Consider the following 25,419-nt stretch of genomic DNA (forward strand, 5'->3'; position numbering starts at 1 on the left):
AGTTTACTAAGGGTTGGTAAAGGGGGCAGCGGAATTCTTGGGTAGCGGAATGACTTTTGCTTCCCTCCAGGCAGGAGGGCACATACTTTCTAGTAGGCTTAGATTGAAAATATGGCAAATAGGAGTGGCAATATCGTCCTCAGTAATTTTCAATCCAAGTTGTCAGACCCTGGTGGCTTGTCATTGTTGATAGACAACAAAAAAAAAATTCACCTCTTCCACACTCACTTTACGGAATTCAAAATGACAACGCTCATCTCTAATAATTTGGTTAGTTATACTTGGATGTGTAGGTTCGGCGTTTATTGCTGGCATGTCATGCCTAAATTTGCTAAACTTGCCAATGAAAAAGTAGTTGCAACATCAGTGGGTTTTGTAATGAATGAGCCATCTGATTCAATGAATGATGGAGCTGAGTTTGCCTTTTTGCCCGAAATGTAATTTAAGGTGCGCCAAAGCTTTTTACTATCACTCTTTCTAAGCTGTGATCCTGCCGGAGGCTCTTCTGCACGGAGAACACTTACCAGTTCGTACATGAAGTCTGGGTCTGTGTTACTCGCCAACAGGTCCGTGCTGGTCAGCGCCTGATCAGCAAAAGTATAATTTTGAAAGAAATCCCCAAAGGGAAGATCCATTCCACTGATGCCGGGCTAAGGGGAAATAAACATTCCAAACTATTCAACCTGTTGCAATTCCTGTTGTCCTGTTAAAATATTCTGAAGAACATGTTTAAATACTGCTTTTCCATTTCAGAGTGAACAGAGATAATTATACTGAACAAAAATATGTAAAAGTAAAATATCCCAAAAATGCTCCATATGCACAAAAAGCATATTTCTCTCATATTTTGTGCACAAATCTGTTTACATCCCTGTTAGTGAGCATTTCTCATTTGCCAAGTTAATCCATCCACCTGACAAGTGTGGCATATCAACCTTGTGCTGGGGACAATAAAAGGCCACGCTAAAACGTGCAGTTCTGTCACACAACACAATGCCACAGATGTCTCAAGTTGAGGGAGCATGCAATTAGCATGTTGACTGCAGGAATGTCCACCAGAGCTGTTGCCAGGGAATTGAATGTTAAATTTCTCTACCATAAAGCCGCCTCCAATGTAATTTTAGAGAATTTGGCAGTATGTCAAACCGGCCTCACAACCGCAGACTGTTGCCAGGGAATTGAATGTTAATTGAATGTTTACCACAACAGGCAGGACCTCTACATCTGGCTTCCACACCTGAGGGATCGTCTAAGGGGGGAGGGTGGGGTTGCTGAGGAGTATTCCTGTCTGTAATAAAGACCTTTTGTGGGGAAAAACGAATTCTGATTGGCTGGGCCTGGCTGCCAAGTGGGTGGGCCTATGCCCTCCCATGGCTGTGACCCTGTCATGTGAAATCCATAGATTAGGGCCTAATTTATTTATTTCAATTGACTGATTTCCTTATATGAACTGTAACTCAGTTAAATCTTTGAAATTGTTCCATGTTGCGTTTATATTTTTGTTCAGTATAGTTGTAGTTTAAAGAGGCAATCTGTTTTAAACTAAGGTCACGAGGCATTTATAAGTTACATTCTGTAAGAATCAATAGGTATATATAAAATGAACTTAAAAGTAAATTTAAAAAAATTTAAATTAATGGATGCACCAACCGCAGATTGCCCCTTTAACATTTAGTTAAGCATGGAGAGTAACACTGAACAAACAACAATTGTGGGGTTGTGTCAGCCTGGATAAAAAGGGGAATGTTCCCATGGACGTGGGAAAACGCCATAGGCTGTCTGTCCACTGACAGCTGTATCAAAGAGTTTTCTAACTAACCGGCTCATTGTTCCATCTGTGGCTATATCATCCACAGTGTAATTGCAGGGCAACTAGACTGAGGTCTGTCAGTTTTAGGCTACAGACTGTCCATTAACTGTCCAGCAACCTAGTTGTTTTCGCTTCAGAAGTTGGTGAATTGCAAGACTATGGAGAAACAACTGGCTAAAGCTGGACCACTTCTAAAGAACCCTCCCTTCCATTACCTGAGGCATCGCCGAGCACCGATCTCTGTTCCTTATTGTGAATTTTTCCTCCACCTCGTGTCCCAGTCGTCTTCGGATGATGTCAACCGACAGTAGAAAAATCTATGAGTTAAGTAACAAAAAGAGTCTTCTTTATTGTGGAAAACTCTGTGAACTCATGGAAGTCTAGTTCTCGTCTGATGCCTTGTGTCTGGAGAGAGATGAGAACACAGGGGGAATGGAAGGGTTCAATTAGTAAGATATTACATATGTTTGCACATTTCCCTACTTCACCGCCTACGATCTTATACGCCTCAAACGCATAATACTGTCACTTAGCCTGCAAGCTGAGATTCTGTGCAGATCGTCAAACATGGCTTCTGAGAGCGACTGTCAAGACCGGCTGTTCATTTAAATCAGAACACATAGCCTACTTCTATCAACTCTAGTGTGATATATCTTAACTCATGACTGTGTTGGTGACACTCAGTGCAAAACTGGGGGGGGGCTTCCATGTTTGTAAAAGAGACATAGTCGAAGCCGAGCAAAGTTGCAGACATTGTCCGGTTGCAGCATTTCAGATCCAGAAAATACACTGGGAGCCCTCCCTGTAGGCAGCAGATTAGTTTGATGCGAGACAGAATGAGCATTGAATAAACACTGTGTCTAGGCTATTTTTAAAATGACTCTAGCTAGCTATCATTCCCCGCTGCCAACGAAGAGTCACAAAGAGAGGGAGCAGAGTCGCTGGACCCCGTTTGCGTAACAAATCATGAGAAATATGCTGGGGAGGGAGGGCACTGTGCTAGCCAGCTGTGACACAGAGCAAAACAACCCAGCTCCTCTAGTGGCGGATGACATTTTCCACCTGGTTTGCCAACTCAGTCAAATGAGCTTCTTATCACCCCTGTCTGCTTTTCACACAGCAGCTTTTGCCCGCAGAGGAAAAACACCAACAGAAAAACACCACCTCCTCTTCTCTCTGCCTGCCACAGCATCACACAGAGACACACAGACACGGCAGCATAGCCTGCAAAGCAGAGCAGTAGCACTGGCTGAAACTAGTTACGCATACCTAGTCAGTATGTTACTGGTTACGCATACCTAGTCAGTATGTTACGCATACCTAGTCAGTATGTTACTGGTTACGCATACCTAGTCAGTATGTTACGCATACCTAGTCAGTATGTTACTGGTTACACATACCTAGTCAGTATGTTACACATACCTAGTCAGTATGTTACGCATACCTAGTCAGTATGTTACTGGTTACGCATACCTAGTCAGTATGTTACGCATACCTAGTCAGTATGTTACGCATACCTAGTCAGTATGTTACTGGTTACACATACCTAGTCAGTATGTTACTGGTTACGCATACCTAGTCAGTATGTTACGCATACCAAGTCAGTATGCTACTGGTTAAGCATACCTAGTCAGTATGTTACGCATACCAAGTCAGTATGCTACTGGTTAAGCATACCTAGTCAGTATGTTACGCATACCAAGTCAGTATGCTACTGGTTAAGCATACCTAGTCAGTATGTTACGCATACCTAGTCAGTGTGTTACTGGTTACGCATACCTAGTCAGTGTGTTACTGGTTACGCATACCTAGTCAGTATGTTACTGGTTACGCATACCTAGTCAGTATGTTACTGGTTACACATACCTAGTCAGTATGTTACTGGTTACACATACCTAGTCAGTGTGTTACTGGTTACGCATACCTAGTCAGTGTGTTACTGGTTAAGCATACCTAGTCAGTATGTTAAGCATACCTAGTCAGTATGTTACGCATACCTAGTCAGTGTGTTACGCATACCTAGTCAGTGTGTTACTGGTTACGCATACCTAGTCAGTGTGTTACTGGTTACGCATACCTAGTCAGTGTGTTACTGGTTACGCATACCTAGTCAGTATGTTACTGGTTACGCATACCTAGTCAGTATGTTACTGGTTACGCATACCTAGTCAGTATGTTACTGGTTACACATACCTAGTCAGTGTGTTACTGGTTACGCATACCTAGTCAGTGTGTTACTGGTTACGCATACCTAGTCAGTATGCTACTGGTTAAGCATACCTAGTCAGTATGTTAAGCATACCTAGTCAGTATGTTACGCATACCTAGTCAGTATGTTACGCATACCTAGTCAGTGTGTTACGCATACCTAGTCAGTGTGTTACGCATACCTAGTCAGTGTGTTACGCATACCTAGTCAGTGTGTTACGCATACCTAGTCAGTGTGTTACGCATACCTAGTCAGTATTTTACTGGTTACGCATACCTAGTCAGTGTGTTACGCATACCTAGTCAGTATTTTACTGGTTACGCATACCTAGTCAGTATGTTACGCATACCTAGTCAGTATTTTACTGGTTAAGCATACCTAGTCAGTATGTTACATATACCTAGTCAGTATGTTACTGGTTACGCATACCTAGTCAGTATGTTACGCATACCTAGTCAGTATGTTACGCATACCTAGTCAGTATGTTACTGGTTACGCATACCTAGTCAGTATGTTACTGGTTACACATACCTAGTCAGCATGTTACGCATACCTAGTCAGTATGTTACTGGTTACGCATACCTAGTCAGCATGTTACTGGTTACGCATACCTAGTCAGCATGTTACGCATACCTAGTCAGCATGTTACGCATACCTAGTCAGCATGTTACGCATACCTAGTCAGCATGTTACGCATACCTAGTCAGCATGTTACGCATACCTAGTCAGCATGTTACGCATACCTAGTCAGCATGTTACGCATACCTAGTCAGCATGTTACGCATACCTAGTCAGCATGTTACGCATACCTAGTCAGCATGTTACGCATACCTAGTCAGCATGTTACGCATACCTAGTCAGTATGTTACGCATACCTAGTCAGTATGTTACACATACCTAGTCAGTATGTTACACATACCTAGTCAGTATGTTACTGGTTACACATACCTAGTCAGTATGTTACTGGTTACACATACCTAGTCAGTATGTTACTGGTTACACATAGCTCACCTTAAAAGTGGGATGTGTTGATGAGTCTTAAAAGGCCATGTGCTGTGAGTGCAGTCCTGGTCCTGAAAATACACCCACCTGTTAGAGCCACTCAGATGAGGGTGATTGTGTTTTTGGAGGCACTGTGGGGAAGCCCTTGCTGCAATGTGCTGACGCCATGAGAAACTGCCTGCCAGCCTGGCTACTGCACTCTGCCATTTTAATATCTTTGTCCTCTCTACACAGAAACATCCCCCTGGACATTAAAAACATACTGCGTGATGCCTTACTGCAACAGTTTCTAAAATGCACGCTACAGAGTAGGTCTCTCTCTTACGCTTACGATTGACCACACTTCCTAGTCAGATTTCTCTGATGATAGGTTTCTGTTGATGGCAGAATATGGAGATGAAAGGAAGGCATAAATAATTGCAGATTTCAGACATAAACAACTGTGCGCCCCACACCCGGAATTGACAGCACTGTAGTCCATCTAAATTAGGACAGGCTACATGTCTTAGCCTTGTTGGCGAAAGATTTTGAAATAGGAGATCACGACTAAAACATAATGGGCTCTTCAGTATGCTATGCAGACAGGTTAAGTCAGTTTAACAGGGGCACTGACATATGGGTCACAATCAATTATTTATATATACACTAGATGACAGACAGGGAGCACTGTTCTGAAGCCATCGCTGATCCATTTTACTACTCCCCCACCATTGTAAAAAACACTTTGGAAGCTATAGAAATGCATTTACTAAAGTCGACATTGGTTTTTGCCACGTTTATTCAATCACAGACACCTTAAAGCATCCTTTTTAAAATTGTGTTATGTGAGCTACACATGCAAATCAAAAATATAGCAAGTAAAAAAATAAAAAATAAAAACACAAGTACATGTAACTTTGTCCTTGAAATATTTCATTGAAATACTGTGTAATTCCATTCTTTCCTTTGGAGGACTGCTGCTGAGGATTACCAATATGGCCGACCTGTGGCTTCAAAGCCTCTCATTGGCCAATAAATAGCATCAGCGATCTAGTTTTTGTATATATCATTGGTCACAATGGATGTCACAAGCTGCTCCTGACGGACATTAAACTTCACTATGCATTAGCTGGCTTCAAAGGTCTCAACACAATTGGAAAGGCATTAAGCCATAGGCATTAAGCCACAGGCATTAGGAAACATGAGCCCACTTCACAATCTGATCGTGTGGGGAAAGAACGACAGATACAAGGGACAGTCATACTCCTGTACAAACTTCAGGGTGGGAGGGTCTCACTCACAAGCACACAAAAAACATTGAGGCTAAATTGACCATTTAAAAGGGGTGGGGGGAGGGTTCTGGGTAAACTTAACCTGTTAGGGCTAGGGGGCAGCATTTGCACGTCTGGATAAAAAAAATGTACCCGATTTAATCTGGTTACTAATCCTACCCAGTAACTAGAATATGCATATACTTATTATATATGGATAGAAAACACTCTAAAGTTTCTAAAACTGTTTGAATGGTGTCTGTGAGTATAACAGAACTCATTTGGCAGGCAAAACCCTGAGACATTTTCTGACAGGAAGTGGATACCTGATGTGTTGTATTACCTTTAAACCTATCCCATTGAAAAGCACAGGGGCTGAGGAATATTTTGGCACTTCCTATTGCTTCCACTAGATGTCACCAGCCTTTACAAAGTGTTTTGAGTCTTCTGGAGGGAGATCTGACCGAACAAGAGCCATGGAACGATGATGTCCCATTAGACACCTGGCGCGCGAGTTCATGTTGGGTACCCTCGTTCCAATACGTTATAAAAGAGTATGCATTCGTCCACCTTGAATATTATTCATGTTCTGGTTAAAAAAGGCCCTAATGATTTATGCTATACAACGTTTGACATGTTTGAACGAACGGAAATATATTTTTTCCCCTCGTTCATGACGAGAAGTCCGGCTGGCTTAGATCATGTGCTAACAAGACAGAGATTTTTGGACATAAATGATGAGCTTTTTTGAACAAAACTACATTCGTTATGGACCTGTGATACCTGGAAGTGACATCTGATGAAGAGAATCAAAGGTAATGGATTATTTACATAGTATTTTCGATTTTAGATCTCCCCAACATGACGTCTAGTCTGTATTGCAACGCGTATTTTTCTGGGCGCAGTGCTCAGATTATTGCAAAGTGTGATTTCCCAGTAAGGTTATTTTTAAATCTGGCAAGTTGATTGCGTTCAAGAGATGTAAATCTATAATTCTTTAAATGACAATATAATATTTTACCAATGTTTTCTAATTTTAATTATTTAATTTGTGACGCTGACTTGACTGCCGGTTATTGGAGGGAAACGATTTCCTCAACATCAATGCCATAGTAAAACGCTGTTTTTGGATATAAATATGAACTTGATAGAACTAAAAATGCATGCATTGTCTAACATAATGTCCTAGGAGTGTCATCTGATGGAGATTGTAAAAGGTTAGTGCATCATTTTAGCTGGTTTTATGGTTTTGGTGACGCTGTCTTTGAATCGACAAAACATTACACACAACTCTTGTAAATGTACTGTCCTAACATACTCTAAATTTATGCTTTCGCCGTAAAACCTTTTTGAAATCGTAAAACGTGGTTAGATTAAGGAGATGTTTATCTTTCAAAGGGTGTAAAATAGTTGTATGTTTGAAAAATTTGAATTTTGACATTTATTTGGATTCAAATTTGCCGCTCTTGAAATGCACCTGCTGTTGATGGAGTGCACCACGGGTGGCACGCTAGCGTCCCACCTAGCCCATAGAGGTTAAACCAGATTTAAAGTATGTAGAAAATATAATGGACCTACATCTTTACAACCAATGAAAGGGGGATACCTAGTCAGTTGTACAACTGAATACATACAACTGAAATGTGTCTTCCGCATTTAACCCAACTCCTCTGATCCCTGACAACAATGAGTACAGTTACATGCACACAATAATAGAAATCAGGCCTTCTTGGTCAAATTGCTGCAAAGAAACTACTACCAAAAGGACACCAATAATAAGAAAACACTTGCTTGTGCCAAGAAACACGAGCAATGGATATTAGTCTGTCCTTTGGTCTGATGAGTCCAAATTTTAGATTTTTGTTTCCAACCGCCATGTCTTTGTGAGACGCATAGTAGGTGAACGGATGATCTCCGCATGTGTGGTTCCCACCGTGAAGCATGGAGGAGGTGGTGTGATGGTGTGGGGGTGCTTTGCTGGTGACACTGTCAGTGATTTATTTAGAATTCAAGGCATACTTAACCAGCATGGCTACCACAGCATTCTACAGTGATACCCCATCCCATCTGGTTTGCGCTAAGTGGGACTATCATTTGTTTTTCCAACAGGGCATATAACATCCAGGCTGTGTAAGGGCTATTTGACCAAGGAGGAGAGTGGTGGAGTGCTGTATCAGATGACCTGGCCTCCACAATCACCCTGACCTCAACCCAATTGAGATGTTTGGGATGAGTTGGACCGCAGAGTGAAGGAAAAGCAGCCAACAAATCCTCAGTATATGTGGGAACTCCTTCAAGACTGTTAGAAAAGCATTCCAGGTGAAGCTGGTTGAGAGAATGCCAAGTGTGTGCAAAGCTGTCATCAAGGCAAAGGGTGGTTACTTTGAGGAATCTAAAACATATTTTGATTTGTTTAACACTTTTGGTTACTACATGATTCCATGTGTGTTATTTCATAGTTTTGATGTCTTCACTATTATTCTACAATGTAGAAAATAGTAAAAATAAAGAAAAACCCTGGAATGAGTAGGTGCCCAAACTTTTGACTGGTATTGTATATAAATATCGTCAAAGATAATATTGTGATACTCTACTTTATCAATTGCTACCCCATCACCAACTGATACGCTTCACCAACAAAATAATTTAAAAAAAACATTGGTGTAAAGGCCAACATAGGTATATTTTAGAAACACAGGGACCTCTCCTGTGCCCCTTTTGCAGCACACCAAAAAAAGCTATCACTAGCATATCCAGGTTTCATATTATTTGCTAATATTGAAGGTAGCGTCCTACAGAAAAAGCTCTGCTTCCATGCTGAACTGAATCCTTGCCACGTGTGTGGGCTTTATAATATAATAACAGAGAGATAATAATCTCAAGTGTGATAGGCCGATTTGGTAGTGGTAGCAGGAATTATTTGTTGTCATCTCCACTGGCTAATTAATTACACACAGAAATAGCTATGTTCTTTACCACTACAATAGAAAAGTAGGCTATAAACATGGCAAGATGAGTCATGCAAACTTATACTACCGGGCAAATTCTATCAATATCATGCAAGCATATTTATAGGTCTAGGGCCAATACCAAAACAAACCTGGATGCAAATGCAGTACCAGTAACCTTATAATAATTAACTGACTACGCCTGAGAGACAATACAGAGAAATGTCCTAACTTCAAGGGTTGTTTGTTTACCATTAAAAGTTCAGTGTACATCTAGATAGCCTAGATGTTTTAAATTGCATTGATTTTGTCTGCAAGGCTGGCAACATTTGAGATACTGTACTACCAATATACAAAATGACCTGCTTCATGATTATTGTTGAATTTCTGTAACAAGGATGTTTAGGTCCGTTTTGTTATCTCAGTTATTACCATGTTATTATCATCACAAAGTTAACCAATACACTGAGGCAGACATCTTTCTTTCATGCACTCTGAAGGATATCCTCCTGGTCTAACCACCACAGCTGGTAATGACAACCTTGCTTTGAGGACATGTTGAGCAAAGAGTCAAGACAAGAATGTGTGTGGTATTCTCAGCATGCAGCGCACTCCACATCAAATTTGCAACACTGGTCACCCCTAAGTTTACAGGGGCAAATCGATCATGTAGGAAAGAATTACAGCAGAAATGGGCTAAAAGTCTTCAGATCTACCACCTATAAACTACGCTTAACAAAAATATAAACGCAACATATAAAAGTGTTGGTCCTATGTTTCATGAGTTGAAATAAGATCCCAAATGTTCCATACACACAAAAAGCTTATTTCTCTGAAATGTTGTGTACCAATTTAAGCATTTCTCCTTTTCCAAGATAATCCATCCACCTGACAGGTGTGGCATATAAAGAAGCAAATTAAACAGCATGTGCAGTTTTGTCACAGAACACAATGCCACAGATGTCTCAAGTTTTGAGGGTGCCTGCAATTGCCATGCTGACTGAGGAATGTCCACCAGAGCGGTTGCCGGAGAATTGAATGTTCATTTCTCTACCATAAGCTGCCTCTATTGTCATTTTAGAGAATTTGGCAGTATGTCCAACCAGCCTCACCACCGCAGACCACGTGTCACCACGACAGCCCAGGACCTCCACATCCGGCCTCTTCATCTGCGGGGGGTGGGGGGTGTACTGAGCAGTATTTCTGTCGAAAATAAAGCCCTTTTGTGGGGGAAAAACTCCTCAGTGGGTGGGCCTATGCCCTCCCATGGCTGCACCCCTGCCCAGTCATGTGAAATCCATAGAATAGTGCCTCATTTATTTATTTCAATTGACTGATTTCCTTATATGAACGGTAACTTAGTAAAATATTTGAAATTGTTGCATGCGTGTATATTTTAGGTTCAGCATAGATAGAGGACTAGATGTCTAGCATTACACGCGATGAGAATGGACGATCTAACGTTAACTACACAGCATAATACCTCTGCAATATCTGACTTTCGGAAGAGACATGGCCAAATGTATATATTAGAGTACAGGATTGTAGTGAGCAATCAACAACAACAAAAATACAATCACTAATCAACTGAATTAATAGTTTGAGGCTGACTCAACATGGATCCCAACACAAACAAGTACAACGTCAAACTAACGTACTACTATCCTGGGCCAACACCCACGTAATCCAACAGCCCTATTGGTCAAAGCGCAGTTATAGCCCGCCTCCAGATATGCACGAATGGTCGGCTTTGCTGTCAATAGCAGGAGATTTCATTGTAGGTTGAGACTGAAAACAACAAGCAATTTAAAAGGATTGTTTTTGTGGCCTAAATAGCTGACTAAATACATGCAAAATGACCCCTTGACAGGCAGAATTCGCATAGGAGATCATTTTTACTGAGGTCTATGTAATCATCTTATCATAAGTTACTGAGGGAACACGCATATCTAGTTAGTCAATATTATAAACACACGACGTGGATATCTCGGTGACACTGAACAAAAGTAAACATTGACAACCGTCCCGACTAGCTGACGCCCTTCAATCCCCGAAATGCCAATTTGTCAACAAACTCGGTCAAATGCTGTCTTTATTCTTTGCTCAATTTACCTAGAATGTTCTAGATCTTTTTCTCGAGCTCTGTAGCAGCATGGTGGGGGTGGGGGCGTGTACCCTAAGAGGATGTTGATTTTAGTTGACCCAAAAAGCATTAATGGGGTAATGCCTGATTCACAGCACCTTGTTTCAACACCCGCATGACCCCCCCCCCCCAAAAAAAATATCACAAAATGTCAATCTTGCAAATAAAAATAATTTCGTAAACAAAAATTCAAGCTATTGAAAGGAACTACATTGTGCACGCACATATCTACAGTTGTCGTGATACAACAAAAATGGTTTGTCAAATAAGTAAGCCGTTTTAGTTCAGCAGGATTTAACGCGAAAATAGCTCAATCTTGTTCCCTACCAACTAGCTCCAGTATGGCCTCCGTCCCGCCCCTCTCACAGCCGCACGATATAACCAGCTAACCAAGACAAGAGATAACAAGCATTCAACGAAGCAACATTATCCACAAAGTTTGGCAAATGGTTTTTAAAACGTTCAGCTCACCTTTAGAAACCCCATATGAACGTTTTGTGTCGTGTTTCGCTTCGTGTTTATTCCTATCTGAGCAATAACAAAGCAATTTCAATGGAGTCCACGCTGCCTTTCTCTTGCGTTTGTTTTGTTTTTCTTCTTCCTGACGGGTTCCTTGGTAAGCGCGTGACTACGTAGTCACGTGGTCCCTCACTGACCAATCGCACTGAAGCTTTAAGATTGACCCAAAACATTGCACCTAAATTACAGTATACTACTGCACACAATGCAGAGCATTGCACACACCTCAGATGCTATAATACAATTATCCAGACATTTTTATAATAGGGAAGTAATATAAATACTTTAATAATGACACTTATATATTTCCAAAGGCTCTAGGCTACACTTGCTTGGTGCAAGCATGAAACTCAAGTCATTAGGGTTTACAAATATTATACTGTACATTATAAATAACATCTTTGATTAGATCTGCCATAATGCTATATGTTATGTACTGTGATTTGACATTGTTACTATGTTGGGAAAAATGTGCCCGGGGCAAGATAAACATGGAACATACAGACTAGGTTAACTCATTTAGTCAACATTACTGCCTGTACAGAAATTGCTTGGGCACATTGTGTCCCCAAAAATGTACATACAGTCCAAAAACAAAATCACAAAGTGGATTTTGAGGCACCTTCAAATATTAATTATAACAGACAAATAAACAAGACAACATGAGTTTTGAGAAACACTTAAAGCTGATAGGATGAGCACGGTAATGTGAATCCAATCATCGCTGAAGATCCTATATCATACATTCAAAGAGCATTTAACTTAAAATACTTAGTAACTGTGTGGTTAATAAAATACATTTTAACAAAGCCAAGGATTCCATTGGTGGGAGGGTCTGAGCTCAGGGCCTTGTGGGAAAGTCTGGAGGACTTAGATCTGCCTGCACTCCCCGGCCACATGCCAGCCCCCCCCCTCTCTATCAATAGAAGAGGCTATTACTCAGCAGTAAGAAATAAAACAATCACTTTCACTCAATGATGCTTTGTGTATCTCAACCACTTGCCCCCTCATTTTCAAATTCCTTCACAGATATAGCTTCCCTAGATGTTGCTAACTGATTTACAGGCTAGCATGACTTCCATTTGCAAGCTATTTCAGTATATTTATTACCATGATTAGCCACCGTGCTTCTACACCTGCATTGCTTGCTGTTTGGAGGCTGGGTTTCTGTACAGCACTTTGAGATATCAGCTGATGTAAGAAGGGCTATATAAATAAATTTGATTTGACCATTATCTTAGGTAAACCAAGAGTCAGATATAAAGTTTAAAAGAAGCTAAATGGACAGGTTTATGATGCCTTTGTCCTTGGTCCTCCTGGGCCTTTCTCAGTCATTGAGGGCAGAGTCAGCGCCAGTGGAATTGCAGATACCAAATAGTGTCATTACTCAAAGCAGGTCCAAACAGTGGATTCATCTGGGAGAGAATGGCTATCAACCAGCTGTGAAAGAACAGGGACGAGAGAAAAAAAACATTATGATGGCCTTACAATTAGCATATTCATTATGCACTCTTCTCATCTGCTTCAAGCACTCTTCTCATCTTTGTGTTGAATTCATCTTTAATTTGAACAAGAATGTGGATTGTTTTTGTTTTTTTAGATCCAATGATGTAAAAAAAAAGAATGATGCAACATACAATAACAGTATGTACTGATCAATGAAATACAGTTTAATGAGAACAAAGGAGTTGTTCAGCAAACCTCTCTCCATCATGAATTCCCCAAATTTTACTGAGGAAACAATGCACTCTGCTTGTTTTGTACATTTGCTTTCAATGTTGTGGCCAGCTACTGTCGTCAGCTGGTTCATTAACACAAAGGCTCAGTAACACACAGGCATAGGCTGCTCCACAAGCTCAATATTTATCAAAAAGAGTTGCTATGTAAATAGATGCAGCAGACAATCCAAGTAACTGTTTGCTGTTTGTTTTGACTGTTTCCTGGGTCCGCCTGGATGGATCTGACTGTGCTATAATCAGGCCAGCTGTCATATTTGGCAGCAAGTAATAGCCCACTCTCTGGTATTTGTTCTGAAGCACAGAGACCCTTACCTTATCCATTAAACACTAATAACTGGCAAGAGTGGTTTCATTAGGCAACATAGTTTGAAGGGAGAATCTGCTATCCTTTTTTCCCCCACTTTTAAATTGATGATATATAGCCATTGGTTCTTGAAGAATATAACTTAGAATTGCCTCACGAGCTTTGTTTAACTTTCTAACCCAGAACCCAAAATAAGCTTGTTTTCCTCTGTTGTTTAAAAACAATGTAATTGTAAACAAACAATATATAGCCTCAAAACATGATTAAAACGATACTTTTTATATCTTGTATCCATAGCTCTGTCTGTTAATTTGAGTGGTTACATTTCTCTAGCCCCGTCCCTCAGCTGTTTACAGAAACAGTGGCGGAATGACCGCTTTGTAAATAGTTTGAACTGCAGATTGCCCCTTTAAGTGGTGCTGTCTGTAAAATGTGAATACAGACTAAATAGACAAAGTGAACAGAAGATTCATAAATACTTGAACAGATCCCCAATTAAAGATAGTGGATTTGTAACAAAGACGTGGCTTATTGAGCTCCTTGCAACTTCTCCCAGTTTTTCAGGGCAAAGTTCACCAATTTGATCCTCGTGTGAATCACACTGGTTTCTCACACACTTAAATACAAAAGGCTATTCTGTTTCTTTCACATTCTTGGCAGAGCTATGGAACATATGAAGGCACACGATGCCTTGTATTTACTGCCCCCTACCGGTGGAACAATATAGCACATATGCATGCCTATCACAATGTTTTTTAAATGTATATTTTTTTAAATATTTTTTTATTTTTATTGATTAACAACAAATCAATACAAAAAGTACATGGGGAACACAAGTATATATAAAGAATATACAAAGGACATTTGGGCTAGGGGCGGGGCTAGGGGGTACAATATCACATTCCAGCATGACAACAGGTTTTTGTTGGCAGAGTATTTAATTGTCTTAAAATATAGTTACATTTATTTTTGTAAAGTAAGAAAATGTGGTGTTTTGTTTGTAAATTACGTTTGTGAATATGACATTTGGCCAAAAGAATAATGAAATTAATTACATAAAATTGTTTCAACTTATTTCTATCATAAGTTAAAAAAAAAATCCAAGCAGTACATCTCTCCATAATAGTGTTAAATCTTCATAAATGTGTTCAGTTATAAATCTACTGATGTCTTGCCACAGATTCCTTACATGAATACAATGCCAAAAGAGATGCAACACTGTTTCTGGGTGGTCATTACAAAAAGTACAATTTGAATGTTTTTTTTTTATTTATTTTTTACTTCTTCATATAGGGGTTGGCAGGATAATATTTATGAATAATTTCAAAATAAACTTCCTTAAATGTTGTTAATAAGTAGGTATGTGTGCTTTGTCACTAGCTAGCTCATAGGTCACTAGCCTGGCTGACGCGCGACCCACGTGACTACACTGCTCTGTCAATAAATAAAAGAACAAACAAGTTGAATGAAGCCTGTGCTATATAGCAAAACATCGTGATACACAAAAAGAAATCGTGATACTTACAACAAGTAGCAGCAAACTGCAGTCAATACTAGCATGGTAATGACGACCCTGTGAGAAGCAGATATGGCCATTCATACAGTAATGCCATGGAATAAACATGTTATTTTTCTAAAGTTTAAAGCCACACCATCAAAGAGTGGGCCATAACAAAAACGTAATTTGCTTATACATTTCATACTTTTTGTGATATAATATCGATATTATACAATAAAATCCGACAGACAGGATTATTTTTCATTCTCATCTCTTTCACATTTCCTGCACAGTAGAAAATGAATTCTGCCCCGCAATACTCACCCTCTGTTTGGTCCCTTCGGAATAAACCATGGTACCACCCCTCCAACAAATCCCCAAAACAGCGTAACTATAACCATAGGAATGGCAAAAGCCATGTTGCGTCTTATGATTTGTTTGTTGATTTAAGAATGTTGATTTAAAACCCGTTTACTGTCTAATGCCTACTACATTAAACTAAATTCACGAGAAGTCCATGAGAACTACAGAACTTTAGTAGCACATCGGGAAGTCAGGTCACATGAAGAAGCGCCTACGTCAAGAATCGCGATGTATAATGTAGCCTATTGTTGATACATTGTAGAAGTGCGTAATACAATTAATGCAGTAACAAGTATTACGTTTGAGCTTCACCCTCTCTGTTTGCAAGTTACGGGCAAGTCCGAATGCGGACCGAATGTGACCTCCGCTTCCGAAATTCGAACGAAGCTGTGAAATCGTGATTTGTCCAAATAACCAGTGATGAAAAACAGAAGCACCAAACTATTGCTGCTAATTATCTATCGAAGGTGCCCATAGTTTAAAGACAGATCTACTGTACCATTTCTGTTTACGTAGCTTTCCTATTACCGGCAACCTTTCAGCAAGGTTCCATAGAAACAAGGCCGAGGCTACTTATCCGTAGGTAACCGCAGCGTTCTGCCCCCGTCCCGCCCCTGGAAAGATCTGTATTATGTTCTGCACATGTGTTTATTTTTACTTTTACTTTACGGACACATTTATTTGTGGTCACCCCCTCACACATTTTCCACTGTCAATCGTGAAAGATAATTCTTAAAGTTTTACAGGTGAAACATCCATGCAGCATCTGCATGCAAACCATTTGATCTCAATTAGTTTCATGGGAATATGCATTTAGATCTTCTTTGTTATGTACAGTGTTGTTTCAAATTATGTACAGTGAGCGAATTTCAGGGCAGATAGTGTTAACAAACTGTAGCCTACCTGTGTTTTGTTTCAAAGCACATATTCTGCCTAGTGGCAAGCACTGTTGAGTTGAGGCCGCATGAGAGTAAAATGCCAGCTCTTGTATGCCATCTGTAAATATGAATAAAATTGTTAAATTATGAAAAAGTGAGCAACCTTCCCGCTAGCCATGATTGGCTGGAGATAATGAGTGGGCTGGACATGCCGAGAGATGAGTTCGGATTGGTCTGCCATATAGCCCGCTTCTGTCTGAGCTGGTATGTATAGCTAATCGAAGTTTAACATCGCTTTAAAAAAAATGTGTCACGTAGTACAAATGCAAAAGTGTGGCTCTCCACTTTCTGGAGGACCGAGTTTCGAAAACAGGGGAATTAGAGTATGATAGCTAAGGAGATGGAGAAAACACCTGTCTCCGGATTACATCTTCAAACTAAGGGCAACCATGGCATCCGTGACAGGGAGAAGAGTCCATCCACGATGTATACGGGTAAGATAGTCTAACTAACTTCATTTTAAGTTATTACACGTTTTTAATTTTGACAGAAAGTCATTTTCATTTCAAGTTAGTGTACTGTTAGCTAGCTAGCTAACGTTAGCTGGCTGGCTCGCTAGCTAACATTACGTGTATGATCTTATTATTCGTATATCAGAGCCATTTGCTTTGCCAGTTATAGCCTAATGTTATCTAGCTAATATTGAACCTGGTTTGTTAGTTATTTGCAGATTCATGCAGGGTAGTAACGTCATGAGTTGGGATTATGGTTCATTGTTTACCTAGCTAGCTAGCTACATGTCTTAAAAAAAGACTCCATAATGCAAGAAACTATTTCAATAGAATGTCACTGCGACAACTGTTGATAGACGTAGCTGGTAAATTCGCTCTGGCTATCTACTCCGATTACATAGCATGGGTAAAATAGTCTAGCTAGCTACATTTTCAGATATTACACGTTTCTAATATTGACAGAAAGTCGTTTTCATTTCAAGTTGAAGTGTACTGTTAGCTAGCTAGCTAACGCTAGCTGGCTGGCTCGCTAGCCAACGTTAAGTGTATGATCTTATTATTCGTAACTCAGAACCATTTGCTTTGCTAATTATAGCCTAATGTTTGCTAGCTAACATTGAACCTGGTTGGTTAGCTACCTGCAGATTCATGCAGGGTATTAATGTCATGAGTTGGGATCATGGTTCATTGTTTACCTAGCTAGCTAGCTACATGTCTTAACAAAAGACTCCACAATGCAAGTAATTATTTCAATAGAATGTCACTGTTACAACTGTTGATAGACTTAGGTGGTAAATTCGTTCTGGCTATCTACTCTGAGAGCAAAATAACTGATGAATTTACGAACACTCAACACCCGTTGAATATGGCCGGTGTCAGTAAATGTTGGCAAAAAAGCGTACATTTTTGCCAGTAGCACAGTTGCTGCCACCAACACTCTGGATAACATGAAAACAGCCTAACCAGCTCTGCTAGGGCAAGTAAATTGGTCAGTGAGCTGTTCTCTCGTTTGTGTCTGGAAGTAGCTAGCAAGCTAGCCAATATTAGCCAGTTAGCTTGGGTGCTTGACTGTTGTTGTTGTTGTTAGGACAGAAAGCTCGGATCAACCCTTAAAGAGATGGGTGGGGCTAAAGCTTAAGAAGGCGTGAACGATGCTGAATGGGTGTAGACAAAGAAGAGCTCTCCAGTAGGTACAGAAATATTCAAAGGCCATTTCCTCAAAAGTGAGGTTACAAGTTTATCAACTTTGAAAGCAGAATTACTTTTCCCATTGTTCAAATTTTGCTACATAAGACTTTATTAAAAGAGCACCATTCGCCAGAGTAGCCTATTCTCTACTAGTAGAGCTGAGATTGTGCGTATGTAGAGAATCCGGAAACGTGCAGAAGCTTCGGGACCTTTAGCCCCTGGGAAGAGCGGTCCAGAAAAGTCAGATCGCAGCCACTCCGTAGAAACAACCCCTGCAGCTACCCTGAGTCTGAGCCTGTGGGGGTGGGGTGTGACAGCTCAGTCTTGATCTAGTCCATCAGATCTTTCTGGTCGACCATCTCCAGCTGCCTGCTCCAGCGGTGGTAAGCCAGCAGAGCAATGTTCTTGGCAGCACTGAGCTCATCTGGGTGGCAATAGATATTCCATAAAAAATCTGCTGTTTTTAGCTACAATAGTAATTTACAACATTAACAATGTCTACACTGTATTTCTGATCAATTTGATGTTATTTTATTGGACAAAAATGTGCTTTTCATTCAAAAACAAGGACATTTCTAAGTGACCCATAAACCTTTGAATGGTAGTGTATTTTAAATAGTTTAACACATTTTTGGTTACTACATGATTCCATATGTTATTTCATAGTTTTGATGTCTTCACTATTATTATTCTACAATGTAGAAAATAGTAAAAATAAAGAAAAACCCTTGAAATGAGTAGGTGTGTCCAACATTTTGACTGGTACTATATATATATGGCCAAACGTATGTGGACACCTGCTCATCAAACATCTCATTTCAAAATTATAGGCCCTAATATGGAGTTGGTCCCCCCTTGCTACGGGGAATTTCTTCCATTTAGCCACTAGAGCATTAATGAGGTCGGGCACTGATGTTGGGCGATTAGGCCTGGCTCGCAGTTGGCGTTCCAATTCATCCCAGAGGTGTTCAATGGGGTTGAGGTCAAGGCTTTGTGCAGGTCAGTCAAGTTCTTCCACACTGATCTCGACCAACCAGTTCTGTATGGACCTCGCTTTGTGCACGGGGGCATTCTCATGCTGAAACAGGAAAGGGCCTTCCCCAAACTGTTGCCACAAAGTTGGGAGCACAGGATTGTCTAGATTCTAAAATGTCATTGTATACTGTAGCGTTAAGATTTCCCTTCGCTGGAACTCTGAATCCATCTCACTCTCCACTGAATACAGGCAGTTGACGTCAACCCCTCAGTGAATATTCAAAAAAGTATTAAAATAACGAGATGTATCCACCAATCCAAAGAAAGGAATAGGCGGGAGACTGACAGCCCGCTGTTCCACACTGTGGACAACAATAAGCTTTTCGTCATTATATCCAATCTCTGACCCTAGTTTGTTTCAGGTGGCAGCATCATATTAGTGGAAGCCTAGATTATTCTCAGTGCAGGCCTGGCTGTGGCTAGATATGTTGCATCTGGGACAATTTTAGCTAACACAAAACTAATTTTCCTAACCTGCCACATTAATTATTCTAACCTGCCACGCTAATTCTCCTAAGCTGCTACAAAAAGTCACTTCTTCTGCTAGTCAAAACCAGCAGACCTGCACTGAGAGCAGTGTGCGTATACACTAATGCGATATAGCTTTCATGTGAGAGCTTTCACGTGGTCCTTTGTTTAAAGGCTGTGTGCGGTGTTGGTGTTTTGCTAGTCATTTCTGTGAGAGCAACCATTTTGTGACCATGACATTTTAAAGTATATATTGAAAAAAAAGTGTTTATTTATTTGTATCAAAGTTTAATTAAATGATAAAGGTTATTTACTAGTATTTGACCAATTTCCCAAAACTGTGACCAAAAAACTATTGCAAGCAAAACTACTGCATTATATACCGAATAAACATTTTGAAGCGGGTGGCGCTGAGGAGTATTTCTCTGTAATAAAGCCCTTTTGTGGTTGGCTGGGCCTGGCTCCCAAGTGTGTGGGCTTGACTCCCAAGTGGATGGTCCTATGCCTTCCCAGGCCCACCCATGTGAAATCCATAGATTAAGGTCTACGGTCTAAATGAATTTAAGATCTAAATGAATTTATTTCAATTTAATGATTTCCTTATATGAACTGTAACTCAGTAAATCCTTTGAAATTGTTGCATGTTGCATTTATATATATTTTTCAGTTTAGAAAGAGCTGGTACTAACCTCATGAAGGTACTAACCTCAGGAAGCATTTTCAAGTTATATTCTTCAAGAATCAATAGGTATATCAATTAAAAACCAACAGTTTAATATCTAAACATTTCCAAACTCTTTTCACATGAAGTTAAATGGACAAGGAGTACCAATTATGTTTGATGTGCCTAGTACAAGTGCATTCAAAATGTAGAATTTTCATGCACCCTCTTCACTTAAATGTCTTCCTATGCCTTAGGCCAGCCAGATCTTCAGATATTTTGTGTACGCCTCTCCTGTTTGTGTGACCTTCTGTTGTGGCTCACACCGCAAGACATGCACAAGTGCATGCAGAGATGTCATGATTCTTGACTGACACACACACACACACACACACACACACACACACACACACACACACACACACACACACACACACACACACACACACACACACACACACACACACACAAACTTGATATCACAAGATAAACAAGACTCAACCTCAATGGTTTCACTGAGGGACATTCCCAGGTATTGTGCAAGGCCATTGTGCTCCATATGTTGTTGTTTTCCTGTAGAGCTGGAACAAACTGTTCATAAAGATGGATGTCCAGCTACATTTTCTCTATCATTTTGGAGGCCAGAGGTTGCTCTCTCCCCCTCCCTCCCTCCCCCCTCTCTCTCTCTCACACACACCCACACATAGGAAAGCAATAATTATTGTTGTCGTGCTAAATGTATTTATTTTGTTTATTTTGTTGATCAAGTATAACCTTGATCACAACTGATAAAAACAAAAGAAAGACAGCATAGTTGCATAGTCATCAGTGAAGATTAGATCGAAATAGATGTCTTATGGTGGTTGGTACCAGGTCACAGGATTTCCCCGTCGCAACCCACGGAGTTTACAGAGCGGAAACGCTGTATCGAATACTTAACCACATTTCCTCCTGTTCCGGCTTCTGGCGTTTTCTCAACAGACATTGGTTGAAACCCACCATCCTAAATGTTTACATTAACATGAAAATGGAAAAAACTAAATTGTTATTTGTCCGATGTTGCAATTTATTGAGAATGATTGAAAATGATGTCTGTTTGGATATGCGCATGTACGCGTCATGAGCATTGTCATATAGTTGTGCAATCTCTCTATGTGCAGTGGGATAATAAAAGGGACTTTCCGTGACTATATTGGAATATACGCCTATGCAAATGAGCAGTCGTCGCTTCCCTTATATACCAACTACTACGTGAGGCCCATCATGAACGCTGTGAGTTTGGAGAAGGCGGCTAATGATCTCCCAGTGCGCCTCTTTACCCAGACAGCACGGCAGGATGATTCAGCAGTGGCACGGCCGTGATGCTGACAGCACTGTTGCCAAAATGACTCATCCTGATGATGAAGCCAAAGAAAGAAAAAGGAGAGAAAACCTCATGGTAAGTACAAAAAGAAAGTGACTAACTACCTCATGAAAGAACCCTAGGCTATAGGGGTAAATGAGAATGGTCTAAGCTGTCTAATTTGTATTCAAATTCATGGTTATTTTATTAAGAGAACTAGGCCTGTACTGTCTATGGGCCTCTATTTAAATAAAAGGATTCATTCGTGCAGAATGCATTCAGAGGTGAGGTTACAGCATTTAAGGGTTTAGACTATTCTAACATTAGCCTAACCATCTCCCTACAATGTTAAAGTGCAATACTTTATAGTACTCTATAATATGCATAGGTTACAATAATGTAATTACAGGATAATCACATATATAGCGTCATTAATCCACCTGAAATAGACCCATGTCTGATAATGTTGTTGAATCATCAAAAAGTATTGCTAAAATGGAGACTATAGCCTAATTAAAATAAAATAAAACGCATGGAAAGAGATTGTTAAACATTTTTTAGTCGATACACAATTATAACCCTAGTAATTGTAACTTATTGAAACATTTTCTAAATATGTTGGCAACTAGTACAATTTTCCTAAGGCAATTTAATAATTTAGCGACTACAAATAACTTCTGATTAAATTGTTCAATTACTAACATATCAACCAACAAACTGCTATTACAGTTTATGCCACAACTAAGGTATCATTTTTTATTTAAAACAGTTTATGAGAATTCATGTGCTACATGATGGAATACCACAACACTGTGTTGTTAGATAGTAATTGTAAAGTCATTTGCTTTGAAGAAAGAGAGGTCTACTTCAGCTCTAAATAATGTTGCAACAATAATAATAACAATAATAACAGAAACAAAAGTAATATTCAGATAAATGCACCAATTCTTGTTATTTTATTAGCCTAGTATTTTTTGTATATATATTTTTTTATTGCATATTAATTAATTATTTTAATTTATGGGCAAATATCTGCTTTGAAAATAGTCAAATTAAAGAGCAATGTCCAGATTTTAATTTCATTGTTCAAATCGTTGAACAGGCCTTTCATTTAATATTTTCTTAGTGAGTTCCTGTTTTTATGCTGGATGTTTGGCAAATGGCACTATTGTGTTTCAGTCACGTGCCCTGCGTTGAAGAATAGAAACCTACAAATATAAAGTTCTTTAAAAGTTAACATTTTACACTGGAAAACCTGCATCTGTCATCGGCCTACATTAAATAGGGACATGACAGTGTTTAACTTCGGTACAGCATCATGGGAATGTAATGCACCAATGCTGCAAATATACAAGTGATCCTTGGAGGTAGCCTACAATAAAAATAAAATCAAGTCTGACATATTTCTTTTTCAAGGGATAGTCTGTTTACTCAGTCACGGTATCATGTCCTTTGTACATAAAGGTATTACAATGAGACAGAATCAATCACCGAATACTTTTCAAATTTGGGAATAGTCTACATATTTTAGATGTCATTTTTCATACTGATGTAACTTTTTAAAGTGAGCTATCTTTTAATTGAACTCATGTAGTAAATAAACGGTATGGCTGTTTTTTTTTGTTTATTTGATTGCATCACTTTACAGGAAGGATGAGCTGTTCATTCATCTGTAAAGGAATGTACTGAACACACCCTGAGTTCTTAGCTTTGAGAACTGAATTCCAAGGGTTGTATTTCTGAAGTCAGCCCATGGAGCTCAGTTCTTAAGCCTGGACGCTCCCTAATCTTGCACAGACAGATATGTGACCAGAGCAACCTAAAACGGCAAGAAATAACCCAAAGTAAATACCTCCATTGCATAGTATTATTACTCAAACATCAATCTTGTAAAAAAATGTATTTCAATCAAACCCTGGATTTGATTATTATGCTGTACACATTTGTCTTTAACCCCTAACATTTGTGATATTTTCTTGATTTTAAAGTGTACTTATCTTGCAGATATCACCTGCCTGTTCTTATGCTGTGATAGTCTCTAACTAATGGCTATCTGTCAGTTTGAATGACTATTCTCTAAATGGGCTCTATGGCTCCTTCTTGTCAGTAGGCCTTATAGAAGATATTGTAGATTAAACATAAATAGACCAGGCTGTAATTATAGCCCAAAATATTGTATCTTTGGTTTACTCAGAGCTCAAGACGGTTGCTGCTGATTCTGCTCAGTGTCAGCCTTTTTCCATGGTGAGCTAATTTTGAGAATATACAAATTAACAATGAAAATGTCGTAATATTATTATTATTAAATATTTTGTTTATGTTCCACAGCTGAAGAGGACATGGATCAAAGCAAGATCAACTCACTGTGGAACTTTCTCACCATCCTTTATAAAACAAGTCAAAGTATCCATTCATTAATCACTACCCACCCAGCACAAATAAACAGCTTGCACCAAGTATCGACTATATGCATTGTAAAGCGGAGCATGGTCCATATGGGCAGCCACAATGTGTCTCCCCTCTTTTCTCTAGTTTGGCCTCAAAACTGACAGTTGGTAGATTAGTTAACCAAAAAATGCAAGTAATTCATCATGGAGACGGGGGTTTAATGTAAACAGTATGTTGCCCCTAGAGGTTGTTTCCATGATGATGAAGGGAGGAGATGAGCCAGATGGATCTCTGCATACAATTTATGACGCCAATAAATCAGTATAAATGCATATGGTTCCACGACTGACACACACACACACACACACACACACACACACACACACACACACACACACACACACACACACACACACACACACACACACACACACACACACACACACACACACACACACACACACACACACACACACACACGTCTTTTAAGAGGTTCCCAAAAAGAACAATGTGTCCAGTTCATTATGTTATGTTATTGACAGCGGCAGGGAGAGTGACTGGAGAGTATGAAGTTAAAACTTCTTCGGGATCGGTGTCCCTTCCACGGGACGGTTGAGCTAACGTAGGCTAATGCGATTAGCATGAGGTTGTAAGTTACAAGAAATTTCCCCAGGAGATAGTCATATCTGATATTGGCAGAAAGCTTAAATTCTTGTTAATCTAACTGCACTGTCCAAATTACATTAGCTATTACAGTGAAAGAATAGCATGCTATTGATTGAGGAGAGTGCACAATTTTGAACATGAAAAGATTTTAATAAACACATTAGGCACATTTGGGCAGTCTTGATACAACATTTTGAACAGAAATGCAATGGTTCATTAGATCAGTCTAAAACTTTGCACATACACTGCTGCTATGTAGTGGCCGAAATCTAATTTGCACCTGGGCTGGAATAATACATTATGGCCTTTCCCTTGAATTTCAAAGATGATGGCACATCATATTATCTTTTACCAGATCTATTCTGTTATATTCTCCTACATTCCTTTCACATTTCCACAAACTTCAAAGTGTTTCCTTTCAAATGGTACCAAGAAAATGCATATCCTTGCTTCAGGGCCTTTGCTACAGGCAGTTAGATTTGGGAATGTCATTTTA

The 25,419-nt window shown here is 39.6% G+C and overlaps 1 protein-coding gene and 1 long non-coding RNA gene across 10 annotated transcripts in view; one reads left to right on the top strand and one right to left on the bottom strand.

The window, feature by feature from the left end:
• The window catches only part of LOC106603875 (V-type proton ATPase subunit e 1), a 32,952-nt gene extending 16,540 nt beyond the window's left edge, over positions 1-16,412 (bottom strand). Inside the window, exons 1-6 of one of the 9 annotated variants that reach the window (XM_014198084.2) lie at positions 15,747-16,409; positions 15,450-15,497; positions 11,834-13,321; positions 5,031-5,092; positions 2,026-2,215; positions 525-650 (exon numbers count right to left, since the gene is read on the bottom strand). In XM_014198084.2, coding sequence (XP_014053559.1) covers positions 525-650; positions 2,026-2,034 — 135 coding nt within the window. In that variant the 5' untranslated portion in view covers positions 2,035-2,215; positions 5,031-5,092; positions 11,834-13,321; positions 15,450-15,497; positions 15,747-16,409. Of the gene's footprint in view, positions 1-524; positions 651-2,025; positions 2,216-5,030; positions 5,093-11,833; positions 13,322-15,449 lie in introns of those variants that run through there. The other 8 variants (XM_045717362.1, XM_014198081.2, XM_014198082.2 and 5 more) reach the window with 8 other exon arrangements.
• A 5,241-nt stretch (positions 16,413-21,653) lies between these two features.
• Positions 21,654-24,326, top strand: LOC106603882 (uncharacterized). Its single transcript, XR_001328525.2, has 3 exons — positions 21,654-21,965; positions 24,064-24,113; positions 24,198-24,326. It is a non-coding gene; the product is annotated as an uncharacterized lncRNA (long non-coding RNA).
• The last annotated feature ends 1,093 nt before the right edge of the window (positions 24,327-25,419 follow it).

The sequence above is a fragment of the Salmo salar genome, chromosome ssa04, assembly GCF_905237065.1.
Source record: "Salmo salar chromosome ssa04, Ssal_v3.1, whole genome shotgun sequence".
Classification (NCBI taxonomy): Eukaryota; Metazoa; Chordata; class Actinopteri; order Salmoniformes; family Salmonidae; genus Salmo; species Salmo salar.